Source organism: Somniosus microcephalus, chromosome 22, assembly GCF_052327205.1.
Source record: "Somniosus microcephalus isolate GS21.2 chromosome 22, FLI_Smic_1.0, whole genome shotgun sequence".
Taxonomy (NCBI): domain Eukaryota; kingdom Metazoa; phylum Chordata; class Chondrichthyes; order Squaliformes; family Somniosidae; genus Somniosus; species Somniosus microcephalus.
Genome location: NC_141008.1, coordinates 10,393,415 through 10,408,555, shown reverse-complemented (window position 1 = coordinate 10,408,555; position 15,141 = coordinate 10,393,415). Strand labels below are relative to the sequence as shown.

Here is a 15,141-nt window from a genome sequence, read left to right as displayed (position 1 = left end):
GCCTGAGATTGCATGCCAGCAGCCATTGACTCCATTACAGCACTAAGCCGTTGTGTTGCTTCAGCCTGTGCTGCAATAACTGCTGCCACCTCACCCATGACATGTGGCATGAGGTCTGGGATCCCACCGTCTCTCTGCGAGGATGTGCTTGATGGTGTGAGCAGAGATGAGTGCAATGCTGGAGGCGGACTCCTCCAAGCTCCTAGCCAGTGCATCCATGCTCTCGGGCACCCTTGCCATTGCACCCATGAGCTCGGTGTGCATGCCCATTGCCTGTCTGGCCATCACCTCTACATCGAGGTCCTCATCTGAGTCTTGTGCAGCAGAACTCGTGCGTGAACTCACCTCATTGGAGATGGCCCCCGAGCTTCCCTTTCCCCGGGGCCTTGCTGCAGCCCGCTGGATCTCGGAGCTTCACCCACATCAGACCCATCTACTAGGCTCCCCTCCAGCAACCGCGTGGCCCCATTATCGGACCTAGCGCCTTCGGGAGACACAGGCAGTGAGGCTCTGGCTTGTTGTTCCTCCTCCTCTCCCGCGTCGCTGCCACTGGGAGGCTGAGGGACAGGCTGGTCATGTGGTGGCTGATTATCTGAAAGCATAAAAGCACAAGCGTGGGGTTAAGGTCAGGGGAGGGGGGCAGGAAGGGAGCAAGGAATGGAGACAGTGTGGCGGAGCCACCATTGGGCTATGGACATTGTATATAATTCCTTTTTACAGCTCTGTTATATAGTCTGACGATGTACCTTTAAATGTATCTGTTACTGCACTCAGGCTTCATTCCTGTACACTGCGTGATGACGTCATGACGTCAGAGCTCGGAACCCTCTAGCAGTTCCAGACAGTTGGAGAGTGGGTCATAGCTCGGAACCTTCCAGCAGTTCCACACAGTTGGGGAGAGGGTCATAGCTCGGAACCTTCCAGCAGTTCCACACAGTTGGGGAGAGGGCCATAGCTCGGAACCTTCTAGCAGTTCCAGACAGTTGGGGAGAGGGTCATAGCTCGGAACCTTCTAGCAGTTCCACACAGTTGGAGAAAGGTTTCCAAGCAGACCAGACACATTTCCAGTTCATCCTGTAGTTGTTAACTTGCTTCGTTTGCTCATTAAAGTTTATTGTTTTGACTTCGTGAGCCGAACTCCATCTTTTGGTAAGGAACAGCGGTTCCTACATTGGTGACCCCGTTTTTCTTCGAACAAATTCATTGAAAAAACAACATGGACACGAACGCCGTCACGATCAAACCACCACACTTTTGGGAGCAGCAGCCAGCCGCGTGGTTTTGCCAGGCAGAAGCTCAATTCCAGATCCGGGGAATTACAGCGGATTCGACCCGTTATTACTACGTGGTCTCCGCCCTCGACAGTGCCACGGCCTCGCGAGTCGTTGGCCTCCTCGAAAGTCCGCCTACCGACGGCAAGTATGAAGCATTAAAAACACGCCTTCTCCAAATTTTCGGTCTGTCCAAATCTGAACGTGCCCGACGCCTAATCGCCATGCCCGGTCTCGGTGACTCGAAACCCTCAGAGCTCATGAGCCAGATGCTCACGTTGCTCGGCTCGGAATCCCAGTGTTTTTTATTCCGTGAGTTCTTCCTCTGCCAGCTACCGGAGCCCGTGCAGACCGCCTTGGCCAACTCCGCAATCACGGATTGTGCCGAACTCGCCGCGGAGGCGGTTAGCATCTTTTCGGTCGCCCAACAGTCCTGCGCAGCCACAAAACGCCGAGGCAGTCGGGAGCCCCCCGCCGACACTGACCCAATTTACCCCGAGCTGTAGCCATGTTGCGCCACGACGAGTCACCCATCCTCCATGAGGGCGAACCAGTCTCCTCTTCCTACGGGTTGGTGCATTTACCATTCTCGTTTTGGCGCGAAAGCCAGGAATTGCCGTCCACTTTGCAGTTTCTTCCAAGAAAGAAAAAATCCTTTTTCAAGTCGCCGGGGTTCGAGACACCATTCTAATCCTGCTGCACACGCGGGGATCACGATGGCTGTGGGATCTGCAGGAAAACTCCTGTACATCACTGACTCCCTTTCAGGATGCCGCTTCCTCTGCGACACTGGCTCCCAGTGCAGTATCCTGCCGGCGTCGAAGCTCAACCTGCAGTCCGGCGGCCAGGGTCCCTCCCTCGAGGCAGCTAACGGCGCAGCCATCCGCACGTTCAGAAAGCATTGGGTCCAATTAAGTTTCGGCGGCCAGCGTTTTAGATGGGAGTTCATCACTGCAAGGGTTTCGCAGGCCTTCCTGGGGGCAGATTTCCTCTGCGCTAATGGTTTCTTAGTCGATGTTCGACACTGCCGGCTCATCAACGCCTCGACTTTTCATTCGGTACCCTGCCACCGAAGCACTGCAGTGCTTTGGCCTGTGGTTTTTGCAGTCTCCGCCGCCAATGAGTTCTCTCTTCTCCTCAAAGATTTCCCCGAGCTCACCAGGCCTACCTTCTCTGCATCAGTAGCAAGACACGATGTGACGCACCATAACGCATAGTGGTTAGCACTGTTGCCTCACAGCGCCAGGGACCCGGGTTCGAATCCGGCCTCGGGTGACTGTCTGTGTGGAGTTTGCACATTCTCCCCGTGTTTGCGTGGGTTTCCTCCGGGTGCTCCGGTTTCCTCCCACAGTCCAAAGATGTGCGGGTTAGGTTGATTGGCTATGATAAATTGACCCTTAGTGTTAGGGGGATTAAATACGTGGGGTTACGGGGATAGGGTGGGATATGTGTTGGTGTAGGGGTTACGGGGATCGGGTGGAATATGTGTCGGTGCAGGCTCGATGGGCCGAAATGGCCTCTATCTGCACTGTGTGATTTCTGTGATTACTACAACAGGGCCCCCCATTTACGCAAGAGCACGTAGGTTGGAACCCGTCAAACTTGCGGCGGCCAAGGCAGAGTTTCACACAATGGAACGCCTAGGCATCATCCGATGGTCCAATAGTCCTTGGTCCTTGCCCCTGCACATAGTCCCTAAGCCAGGCGGTGGATGGCGACCATGTGGCGACTACAGGTGCCTGAACGAGGCTACTACCCCGGACAGATATCCAATCCCTCATATACAGGACTTTTCGGCCCACCTGGCGGGGAATTGCATTTTCTCTAAAGTAGACCTCACACGCGACTATCATCAAGTGCCGGTTAATCCTCAAGACGTCCCCAAAACCGCCGTCATCACACCCTTCGGGCTTTTTGAGTTTCTCCGTATGCCGTTTGGGCTAAAAAATGCAGCACAGGCTTTCCAACGGCTTATGGATTCCGTCTTTCGAGACCTACCATTCGTCTTCGTCTACTTAGACGACATCATCATCGCCAGTCGCAGCCACACTGAGCACATCACGCACCTGCGTGCCCTGTTCTCTCGCCTTAGTCAGCATGGCCTAATCATCAACCCGGCCAAGTGCCAGTTTGGTCTGCGCACTATCGACTTCCTGGGCCACAGAATCACCGCAGATGGTGCAGTCCCTCTAGCCTCCAAGTTGGAGTGCGTCACATCTTTTCCCCTGCCGAAGACCGTGAAGTCCCTCCAGGAATTCTTGGGAATGGTCAACTTTTATCACAGATTCGTTCCCAAGGCAGCCTTGTTGATGCAACCATTGTACGAGGCCATCAGAGGCAGAGCAGGCAAAGATCAGATAGAGTAGACACCTCACATGAACCAAGCCTTTGTTGATACCAAAAATGCCCTGGCTGCAGCAACCATGTTGGCTCACCCCCTCCCAGGCACAACCATCGCCCTCACTACAGACGCCTCTGACTACGCCATCAGGGCGGTTCAAGAACAGTGGGTCAATGGGGCTTGGCAACCGCTGGCTTTCTTCAGCCGACAGCTGAGGAAGAATGAGCAGAAGTATAGCACCTTCGACAGAGAACTGTTGGCACTCTTCCTGGCCATCCGCCATTTCCGCTTCCTCCTGGAAGGACGGCCATTTACGGCTTCTGTTGATCACAAGCTGCTGACCTTTGCGATGGCTAAGACAACAGAACCATGGTCGGCGCGCCAGCAACGCCATCTTACATATATCTCGGAGTTCACCACCGACATCCAGCATGTCTCCGGGAAGGATAACATGGTGGCGGATTGCCTCTCCCGCGTTCAGCTCCACGCAGTACATCTTGGTGTCGACTATGTCAGATTGGCGGAAGACCAGAGGGCGGATCCCGACGTGCAGGCATACCGCACCACACCTTCCAGTTTGCAAGTGGCTGACGTGCCTTTCCAGTCCGCAGGGACCACACTCCTGTGTGACGTTTCCATGGGTGTTCCACGCCCAATCGTCCCGGCCGAATGGCGCAAAAGAATCTTCGACACTATCCACGGGTTGTCACATCCCGGCATGAGAGCGTCTCAGCGGTTAATGGCGAAGAAATTCATTTGGAAGGGCATGCATCTTGACGTCCGTGACTGGACAAATTCCTGTGTGACCTGCCAGAAAGCCAAAATACAACGCCACGTTAAAGCCCCACTCTCTTTTGACCCTTAGTGTTAGGGGGATTAAATACGTGGGGTTACGGGGATAGGGTGGGATATGTGTTGGTGTAGGGGTTACGGGGATCGGGTGGGATATGTGTCGGTGCAGGCTCGATGGGCCGAAATGGCCTCTATCTGCACTGTGGGGTTTCTGTGATTCTGTGATTCTCCACTTTTCCAGTCCCGGAGTGCCGCTTCAACCATGTACACATGGACCTCGTTGGCCCTCTTCCTCCTTCTCGTGGGCCCACTCATCTTCTCACCATAATTGACCGCACTACTAGATGGCCAGAGGCGATTCCTTTGGTTGCAACCACGGCAGCAGACATCTCCAGGGCTTTCATCTCGTCATGGGTGGCACGTTTTGGGGTACCGGCTGACATCTCTTCGGACTGAGGACCTCAGTTCACCTCTGAGCTTTGGAACGCCGTTGCTCAAAGTTTCGGTGCCAAACTTCATCGTACCACCGCCTACCATCCACAGGCGAACGGCCTCTGTGAAAGGTTTCACAGGTCTCTTCAAGCAGCACTACATGCCAGTCTTACCGGGCCGGGGTGGATAGACAAGCTTCCTTGGGTGCTACTAGGTCTTCGCACGGCGCCAAAGGACGACCTGCAATCTTCCTCGGCGGAGCTAGTTTTTGGGCAACCGCTCAGGGTTCCAGGTGATTTTCTTCCTCCTCACACTGAACCTTGGTCTCCAGCTCAGCAACGCATCAGCCATCAGGAAACGGCCAAGAACTTCATCCTGGTTCCTACTTCACATCGTGACCGGCAACGTTCCCACGTTCCAGGGGACCTCAAGAACGCGGGGTACGTGTTCATCCGGCAGGATGCACACAAAGACCCTCTCAAGCCACCGTACACAGGTCCTTTTCGTGTCATCTCCTCGGGCGATAAGACCTTCATAGTCGACATCGGCGGTAAAAGTGACCACATCTCTGTAGACCGGCTGAAACCTGCTCATCTTGACCTCAGCACACCAGTTGTCACTGCCCAGCCGCCTCGTCGCGGTCGTCCTCCTTCGACTGCCGGTGTCCCACAGCCACAGTCGACCACCAAGACACCAGGGTCCATCGCACCGAGTCGCCTGCGATCGTCTTCTTCTTCTGCTTCGGCAACGTCATCCCAGCCTCAAACTACGGCTGTTTCGTCTTCTACCTCTTCGTTCCAGCCGCCAGAGTACCGTAGTCGTTCGGACAGGCTCGTCAGACCTCCTTCTCGCCTTACCTTCGCCGTTAAAAGCAATTCTGGGGGGGCGCATGTGGCGGAGCCACCATTGGGCTATGGCCATTGTATATAATTCCTTTTTACAGCTCTGTTATACAGTCTGACGATGTACCTTTAAATGTATCTGTTACTGCACTCAGGCTTCATTCCTGTACACTGCGTGATGACGTCATGACGTCAGAGCTCGGAACCCTCTAGCAGTTCCAGACAGTTGGAGAGAGGGTCATAGCTCGGAACCCTCTAGCAGTTCCAGACAGTTGGAGAGAGGGTCATAGCTCGGAACCCTCTAGCAGTTCCACACAGTTGGAGAAAGGTTTCCAAGCAGACCAGACACGTTTCCAGTTCATCCTGTAGTTGTTAACTTGCTTCGTTTGCTCATTAAAGTTTATTGTTTTGACTTCGTGAGTCGAACTCTATCTTTTGGTAAGGAACAGAGGTTCCTACAACAGTATACTTAGATGGAAAGTGGGGAAAGCTTGTGGTGTGAGGGGGAAGTGGTATGAGAGAGGAGGGAGAGGTGATGAACATACCATCGTTGTCCCCAAGGGGGCCGACGTCTCTGATGGTCAGAGCGCCCACGACCTGGGCTGCAATGATGCAGACCACTCGCTCCTCCAGGTCTGTAAGGGGGTGCAGGTCCACCTCACCTCCCCCCGTTTGTACCTGCTCCCTCCTGTTGTGAGCAAGCTTGGCCTGCAAGAAAAAGGAAAGTGTGTGAGTGAGTGTGCAGCTATGTGTTTGGCAGATGTGCCTACCATAGTTGCATGGCTGTTAATGTATGCAAGGCGTGAGATGTGCATATCACTTTTAGTAGGTGGGCATAGTTGGTGGGTGAGTGTTGGGGATGTGGCGGTTTATACAGACTGTGCACAGAGTGAGGTTGAGATGCTGGCATGTAGACATTTTTGAAGCATCTACCCACCCTGACCTTCCGAGTGAGGTTGTTGAATTTCGCCCGGCACTGGGTGAGAGTTCTGGGGACCGCACTTCTGGCCGACGCAACAGAGAAGTGTGTGGTGCTTGATTTAGTGCTCCACTTCCCTCTTGGGGCGCTAAAACTCAATTTCATGTTCGCCGGTGCTAATTAGTGCCGGGCGCTAAAGTTCGCGCCCTGGTGATGTTAGCGCCCCAAAATGGTCGATACCAAATTTTTCCCTCTTTGTGTTCTCCTCAAGCTTACTTCCCCAGCTAGCTTTGTATCGTCGGCAAACTTGGATACATTACACTCAGTCCCCTCATCTAAGTCATCAGTATAGATTGTGAATAGCTGAGGCCCAAGCACTGATCCTTGCGGCACCCCACTAGTTACAGCCTGCCAACCGGAAAATGACCCGTTTATCCCTACCGTTTGTTTTCCCTCCATTATCCAATCCTCTATCCATGCTAATATATTACCCCCAACCCATGAGTCCTTATCTTGCCCTTATATAAAGCTCTGGTTAGACCCCATCTGAAGAACTGCATTTAGTTCTGGGCCCCGCACCTCAGGAAGGATAGATTGGCCTTGGAGGGGGGGGCAGCGCAGATTCAGCAGAATGGTACCGGGGCTGAAAGGGTTAAATGATGAGGACAGGTTGCACAGACTAGGCTTGTATTCACTTGAATATAGAAGATTAAGGGGTGATCTGATCGAGGTGTTTAAGACGATTAAAGGATTTGATAGGGTAGAGAGACAGAAACTATTTGCTCTGGTGGGGGAGTCCGGAACAAAGGGGCATAACCTTAAAATTAGAGCCAGGCCGTTCAGGGGTGATGTCAGGAAGCACTTCTTCACACAAAGGGCAGTGGAAATCTAGAACTCTCTGCCCCAGAAAGCTGTTGAGGCTGGGGGTCAATTGAAAATTCCAAAACTAAGATTGATAGATTTTTGTTAGGTAAGGGTATTAAAGAATATGGAACCAAGATGCAGTTAGAATACAGATGAGCGGTGCGCTAATTGAAAGGCAGAACAGGCTCGAGGGGTTGAATGGCCTCCTCCTCTTCCTATGTAACAGGCTCGAGGGACGGAATGGCCTCCTCCTCTTCCTATGTAACAGGCTCGAGGGGCTGAATAGCCTCCTCCTCTTCCTATGTAACAGGCTCGAGGGGCTGAATGGCCTCCTCCTCTTCCTATGTAACAGGCTCGAGGGGCTGAATGGCCTCCTCCTCTTCCTATGTAACAGGCTCGAGGGATGGAATGGCCTCCTCCTGTTCCTATGTAACAGGCTCGAGGGACGGAATGGCCTCCTCCTGTTCCTATGTAACAGGCTCAAGGGACGGAATGGCCTCCTCCTGTTCCTATGTAACAGGCTCGAGGGGCTGAATGACCTCCTCCTGTTCCTCTGTAACAGACTCGAGGGACGGAATGACCTCTTCCTCTTCCTATGTAACAGGCTCGAGGGCTGGAATGGCCTCTTCCTACTTTTCTATGTTGAGGTGATCTGTGGTGTGTTTTCTGTGCAGGTGAAAGACCAAGAATTGGATTCCTATCGTGACTCCTTGTTAAAGGTCACTGTGATTGGATCGGGAAAAAATGTTTCTTTCAACAAGACTAAGAAGGTTATTTTGAAGAAATATGAATCCCTGACCTTCATACAGACTGACAAGATAATCTACAAACCCGGGCAAGCAGGTGGGTTGCGAGGGAGTGGGTGTACTGCTTTCACAAGGGAGGCAGTTTCCACTGAACAGCGCAAGATGTGTCGCTAGGAAAGATCCCTCAACAAGCCCATCTCACCCAACATGAGAGAGTCTAACCATCTCCCCCGGGATATCACCATCATCGAATCCGCCACCATCCTGGGGGGTCGCCATTTACAGAAACTCAACTGGACCAGCCACATAAATACTGTGGCAACAAGAGCAGGTCAGAGGCTGGGTATTCTGTGGCGAGTGGCTCATCTCCTGACTCCCCAAAGCCTCTCCACCACCTACAAGGCACAAGTCCAGGAGTGCGATGGAATACTCTCCAGTTGCCTGGATGAGTGCAGCTACCAACATCACACAAGTCACACACCATCCTGACTTGGAAATATATCGGCCGATCCTTCATCGTCGCTGGGTCAAAATCCTGGAACTCCCTCCCTAACAGCACTGTGGGAGTTCCTTCACCACACGGACTGCAGCTGTTCAAGAAGGCGGCTCACCAGCACCTTCTCAAGGGCAAATAGGGATGGGCAATAAACGCTGGCCTTGCCAGCGACGCCCACATGCCTGGAATGATTTTTTTGTTTAAAACCCACCACAAATCCCAATTCTACCATCTCCCCACAGTTCTGATATGAACCCGACCCTTCCCTGGTATCCTGTCCCAAAAGGGACCAATCTTAAAATTAGAGCCAGGCTGTTCAGGAGCGAAATCAAGAAGCACTTCTTCACACAAAGGGTGGTGGAAATCTAGAACTTCTCCTCCAAAAGGCTGTGGATGCTGAGGGTCAATTGGAGCTTTCAAGACTGAGATCAGTAGATTTTTGTTGGGTCAGGGTGTCAACGGATTGGGAGCAAAGGCGGGCAAATGGAGTTGAGGTACAGATCAGCCATGATCTCATTGAATTGCAGAACAACCTTGAGGGGCTGAATGGCCTCCTCCTGTTCCTGTGTAACAGGCTCGAGGGGCTGAATGGCCTCTTCCTGTTCCTGTGTAACAGGCTCGAGGGGCTGAATGGCCTCCTCCTGTTCCTGTGTAACAGGCTCGAGGGGCTGAATGGCCTCCTCCTGTTCCTGTGTAACAGGCTCGAGGGGCTGAATGGGCCTCCTCCTGTTCCTCTGTAACATGCTCGAGGGGCTAAATGGCCTCCTCCTGTTCCTGTGTAACAGGCTCGAGGGACTGAATGTCCTCCTCCTTTTCCTGTGTAACAGGCTCGAGGGGCAGAATGGCCTCCTCCTGTTCCTGTGTAACAGGCTCGAGAGGCTGAATGGCCTCCTCCTGTTCCTGTGTAACAGGCTCGAGGGGCTGAATGGCCTCCTCCTGTTCCTGTGTAACAGGCTCGAGGGGCAGAATGACCTCCTCCTGTTCCTCTGTAACATGCTCGAGGGGCTAAATGGCCTCCTCCTGTTCCTGTGTAACAGGCTCGAGGGGCTGAATGGCCTCCTCCTGTTCCTGTGTAACAGGCTCGAGGGGCAGAATGACCTCCTCCTGTTCCTGTGTAACAGGCTCGAGTGGCTGAATGGCCTGTTCCTGTGAGACCCTTCATCCCTTCTATGTGGGGCAGGGTTTGACCCATTGTTCTGGGCTGTGGGATTGTGATCTCCTGTGGTCTGGGGCTCAGGCCTCAGGATCTTACACTGCATCTTTCTTTGTCTTTCAGTGAGATTCAGGATTGTTACGTTGAATGAGAATTTCAACCCCGTTCATGAAAAGGTGCGTATCTGTCTATGTACCTCTCTGTTTCTCTATCTTCCCCCTCACCCTCTATCCCCTCTGTACCCGCTCAACCCTCTCCCTCCCACCCCTCTGCCCCTCAGTATCTCTCTGCCTCTCCTGCCTTAGTACCCTCTCCCTCTCCCCCCTCAGTACCCCTCTCCCTCTCTATGGTGGACCCTCCCTCCTTGGCCCCCCTCTCTGGAACTGTCTCCTCACTCATCTCTCTCTTTCCCTCCTTCTGAAACCTCTCCAATCCTCCCCTCGTTCCCCTAGCCCTGCTCCGCCCGCTCCCATCACTCCCCAGTGTCCCCTACTCCTTTCCTGCAGACTGTTTGAAACTGTTAGTTGTTCCTCTGGTGGTTGCTGAGCCTCCCTAGTAACCGGGCCTCTTGTCTCTTTCTTTTCCAGTATCCGCTGGTCACCATGTGGGTGAGTCTCATTCTCCAACTCAAGGTCCCAACGGGAACTCTTCTCAAATCCTAAAGTCAGGTTGGACACCGTTCAAAACCCCTCCGTCCATAGTGCAGCTGATCCACACACGCACAGAGCAGGAAAGGCCCAGGCTCCATCCTGTGCTGAGTTAGCCTGATATCACCCGGTGTGGGTACTGAGCCCCACACACACAGAGCAGGAAAGACCCAGGCTCCATTCCCGGCCTGCGCTGAGTTAGCCTGATATCACCCGATGTGGTACTGAGCCCCACACACAGAGCAGGAAAGACCCAGGCTCCATTCCCGGCCTGCGCTGAGTTAGCCTGATATCACCCGATGTGGTACTGAGCCCCACACACAGAGCAGGAAAGACCCAGGCTCCATTCCCGGCCTGCGCTGAGTTAGCCTGATATCACCCGATGTGGGACTGAGCCCCACACACAGAGCAGGAGAGGCCCAGGCTCCATTCCCGGCCTGTGCTGAGTTAGCCTGATATCACCTGGGAATGGGTGTGTGGGGAGGGCTATAACTGCCCTCAGCGTCTCTGGTTTAGTCTGTTTCCCTCTATAATGAGTGCTTAGTACATTGATACTATATTTAACATGGTCAGACCCAGTCCCAGGTACAGGGGGTGGCTTATCTTGGATGGGGCATTGAGTCAAACACTGACCTCTCACCCTCTGGGGTCAGACTTAGTCCCAGACAGAGTAGGTGGAGGACTCCGCTCTCTCTCTCTCTCTGTGCAAGGGGCAGAGAAGGAGGGCGAGAAACAGAGAGAGAGGGGCAAGGAGAGAGAAAGGGAAGAAGAGAATGAATCGATTGGACCATTTAATTCCTCAGGACACTCAGCACAACCGCATTGGGCAGTGGAAGGATGTGGAGCCGAGGCAGGGGATCGTGGACCTGACCTTCGACCTGATGCCTGAACCACTCAAGGGGTCGTACACAATCCAGGTGGAGAAGAGTCACGGGAAACTGGATCACGTATTTAGTGTGATGGAATATGGTAAGGCTCCTTGGAGTCTGGTCCTGAGAGACTCCTGCTGTCCCCAACCCCTCCCCAACAACACCTCCCATTTATATAGCACCTTTAATGTAGTAAAACTTCCCAAGGCACTTCACAAGAGTGTCAATCAGACAATATTTGACACTGAGCCACATAAGGAGATATTAGGACAGGTGAACCAGAGCTTGGTCACAGAAGTAGCTTTTTAAGAACATCTTAAAGGAGGAGAGCGGTTTAGGGAGAGAATTCCAGAGGTTACGGTCTCAGACAGCTGAAGGCACGGCTGCCAATGGTGGAGCGATTAAAATCAGGGGGATGCACAAGAGGCCAGAATTTTTTTTTTAATTCGTTCCTGGGATCTGAGCATCGCTGGCAAGGCCAGCATTTATTGCCCATCCCTAATTGCCCTTGAGAAGGTGGTGGTGAGCCGCCTCCTTGAACTGCTGCAGTCCGTGTGGTGAAGGTGCTCCCACAGTGCTGTTAGAGAGAGGGTTCCAGGATTTTGACCTAGCGATGATGAAGGAACGGCGATATACTTCCAAGTCAGGATGGTGTGTGACTTGGAGGGGATCTTGAAGGTGGTGGTGTTCCCATGCGCCTGCTGCCCTTATCCTTCTAGGTGGTAGAGGTCGCGGGTTTGGGAGGTGCTGCCGAAGAAGCCTTGGCGAGTTACTGCAGTGCATCTTGTGGATGGTACACACTGCAGCCATGGTGCGCCGGTGGTGGAGGGAGTGAATGTTTAAGGTGGTGGATGGGGTGCCAATCAAGCGGGCTGCTTTGTCCTGGATGGTGTTGAGCTTCTTGAGTGTTGTTGGAGCTGCACTCATCCAGGCAAGTGGAGAGTATTCCATCACACTCCTTACTTGTGCCTTGTAGATGGTGGAAAGGCTTTGGGGAGTCAGGAGGTGAGACACTCACCGCAGAATACTCAGCCTCTGACCTGCTCTTGTTGCCACAGTATTTATGTGGCTGGTCCAGTTATGTTTCTGGTCAATGGTGACCCCCAGGATGTTGATGGTGAGGGATTCGGCAATTGGAAAGCCGTTGAATGTCAAGGGGAGGTGGTTAGACTCTCGCTTGTTGGAGATAGTCATTGCCTGGCTCTTGTGTGGCACGAATGTTACCTTATCAGCCCAAGCCTGAACATCGTCCAGGTCTTGTTGCATGCGGGCATGGACTGCTTCATTATCTGAGGAGTTGTGAATGGTGTTGAACACTGTGCAGTCATCAGCGAACATCCCCATTTCTGACCTTGTGTTGGAGGGAAGGTCATTGATTAAGCAGCTGAAGATGGTTGGGCCTAGGACACTGCCTTGAGGAACTCCTGCAGCGATGTCCTGGGGCTGTGATGATTGACCTCCAACCGCCACAACCATCTTCCTTTGTGCTAGGTATGACTCCAGCCAGTGGAGAGTTTACCCCCCGATTCCCATTGACTTCAGTTTTACTAGGACTCCTTGATGCCAGACTCGGTCAAATGCTGCCTTGATGTCAAGGGCAGTCACTCTCACCTCACCTCTGAAATTCAGCTCCTTTGTCTATGTGTTGGCCAAGGCTGTAATGAGGTCGGGAGCCGAGTGGTCCTGGCGGAACCCAACCTTGGCATCGGTGAGCAGGTTATTGGTGAGTAAGTTCCATTTGATCGCACTGTCGACGACACCTTCCATCACTTTGCTGATGATTGAGAGTAGACTGATGGGGCGGTAATTGGCCAGGTTGGATTTGTCCTGCTTTTTGTGGACAGGACATACCTGGGCAGTTTTCCACATTGTCAGATAGATGCCAGTGTTGTAGGAGCGTAGAGATCAGAGGGTTGTAGGGCTGGAGGATGTTATAGAGATAGTGGGGCAGTATAGAGGGCTAGGAACATAGGAGCAGGAGTAGGCCATTCAGCCCCTCGAGGCTGCTCCGCCATTCAATGAGATCATGGTTGATCTAACTCCATATACCCGCCTATGGCCCATATCCCTTAATACCTTTGTTAACAGGAAGTTATCAATCTCCAATTTAAAATTAACAATTGACCCAGCATCAATTGCCATTTGGGGAGGAGAGTTCCAAACTTCTACCACCCTCTGTGTGTAGAAGTGTTTCCTAATTTCACTCCTGAAAGGTCTGGCTCTAATTTTTAGACACTGCCCCCTCGTCCTAGAATCCCCAACCAGCGGAAATAGTTTCTCTCTCTCTACCCTATCTGTTCCCCTTAATATCTTGAAAACTTCGATCAGATCACCCCTTAACCTTCTAAATTCCAGGGAATACAACCCTAATTTGTGTAATCTCTCCTCGTAACTTAACCCTTGAAGTCCGGGTATCATTCTGGTAAACCTACGCTGCACTCCCTCCAAGGCCAATCTATCCTTCCTAAGGTGTGGTGCCCAGAACTGCTCCCAGTACTCCAGGTGTGGTCTAACCAGGGTTTTGTACAGCTGCAGCATAACTTCTACCCCCTTGTATTCTAGTCCTCTAGATATAAAGGCCAGCATCCCATTAGCCTTTTTGATTATCTTCTGTACTTGTTCATGACATTTTAATGATCTATGTACCTGGGCCCCCAAGTCTCTTTGGACCTCCACTATTTTCAGCCTTTCACCATTTAGACAGTACCCTGTTCGATCCTTTTTTGGTCCAAAGTGGATGACCTCATACTTGCCTACATTGAAATCCATTTGCCACAGTTTTGCCCATTCACTTAATCTAGCGATATCCCTTTGTAATTGTATGCTTTCATATACACTGTCTACAGTGCCGCCTATCTTTGTGTCATCGGCAAATTTGGATATATGACTTTCTATTCCATCATCTAAGTCGTTAATAAATACTGTGAATAGTTGAGGACCCAACACAGATCCCTGCAGACACCACTAGCCACCTCCTGCCAATTTCAGTACCTACCCATTATCCCCACTGCCTGTCTCCTGCCGCTCAGCCAATTTTCTAACCAGGTCAATTATTTTCCCTTAACTCCGTGGGCTTCTACCTTAGTTAACAATCTCTTTTGTGGGACTTTATCAAATGCCTTTTGGAAGTCCATATAAATAACATCCATAGACATTCCCCTGTCCACTACTTCAGTCATCCCCTCAAAAAATTCAATCAGGTTTGTCAGGCATGACCTACCTTTCACAAATCCATGCTGGCTCTCTCTGATCAACTGAAAAAGTTCGAGGTGCTCAGTCACCCTATCCTTAATTATAGACTCTAGCTATTTCCCGACAACAGATGTTAGGCTAACTGGTCTATAATTCCCTTGTTTCCCTCTCTCATCATTTTTAAATAACAGAGTGACATGCACAATTTTCCAATCTAAACGGATGGTTCCTGAATCAAGAGAACTTTGGAAGATTATAGTTCGGGCATCTGCAATGTGCTCACTTACTTCCTTTAAACCCTGGGATGGAAACCATCTGGTCCTGGGGATTTGTCACTTTTTAGTGCCATTATTTTCTTTATTACTGTTATTTTACTTACATTAATTTTATTGAGTCCCTGTCCTTGATTTAGTTTCCTTGGGATTTCTGGCATGCTACCCTCTTCCTCTTCTGTAAATACTGACGGAAAGTAATTATTCAACATGTCCGCCATTTTCTTACTATCATTGACAATATCACCGTTATCAGTTTTTAAGGGACAAACATTGCTCATGACTACCCTCTTTTTCCTAATATT

General features: G+C 51.7%; 1 protein-coding gene across 3 annotated transcripts in view; it reads left to right on the top strand.

The window, feature by feature from the left end:
* Positions 1 to 15,141, top strand: part of LOC147102027 (alpha-2-macroglobulin-like) — a 275,879-nt gene that overhangs the window by 19,280 nt on the left and 241,458 nt on the right. For all 3 annotated transcript variants that reach the window (XM_085964172.1, XM_085964174.1, XM_085964171.1), the window contains exons 3-6: positions 8,136 to 8,304; positions 9,980 to 10,032; positions 10,444 to 10,464; positions 11,307 to 11,472. In XM_085964172.1, coding sequence (XP_085820298.1) covers positions 8,136 to 8,304; positions 9,980 to 10,032; positions 10,444 to 10,464; positions 11,307 to 11,472 — 409 coding nt within the window. The remainder of the gene's footprint in view (positions 1 to 8,135; positions 8,305 to 9,979; positions 10,033 to 10,443; positions 10,465 to 11,306; positions 11,473 to 15,141) is intronic.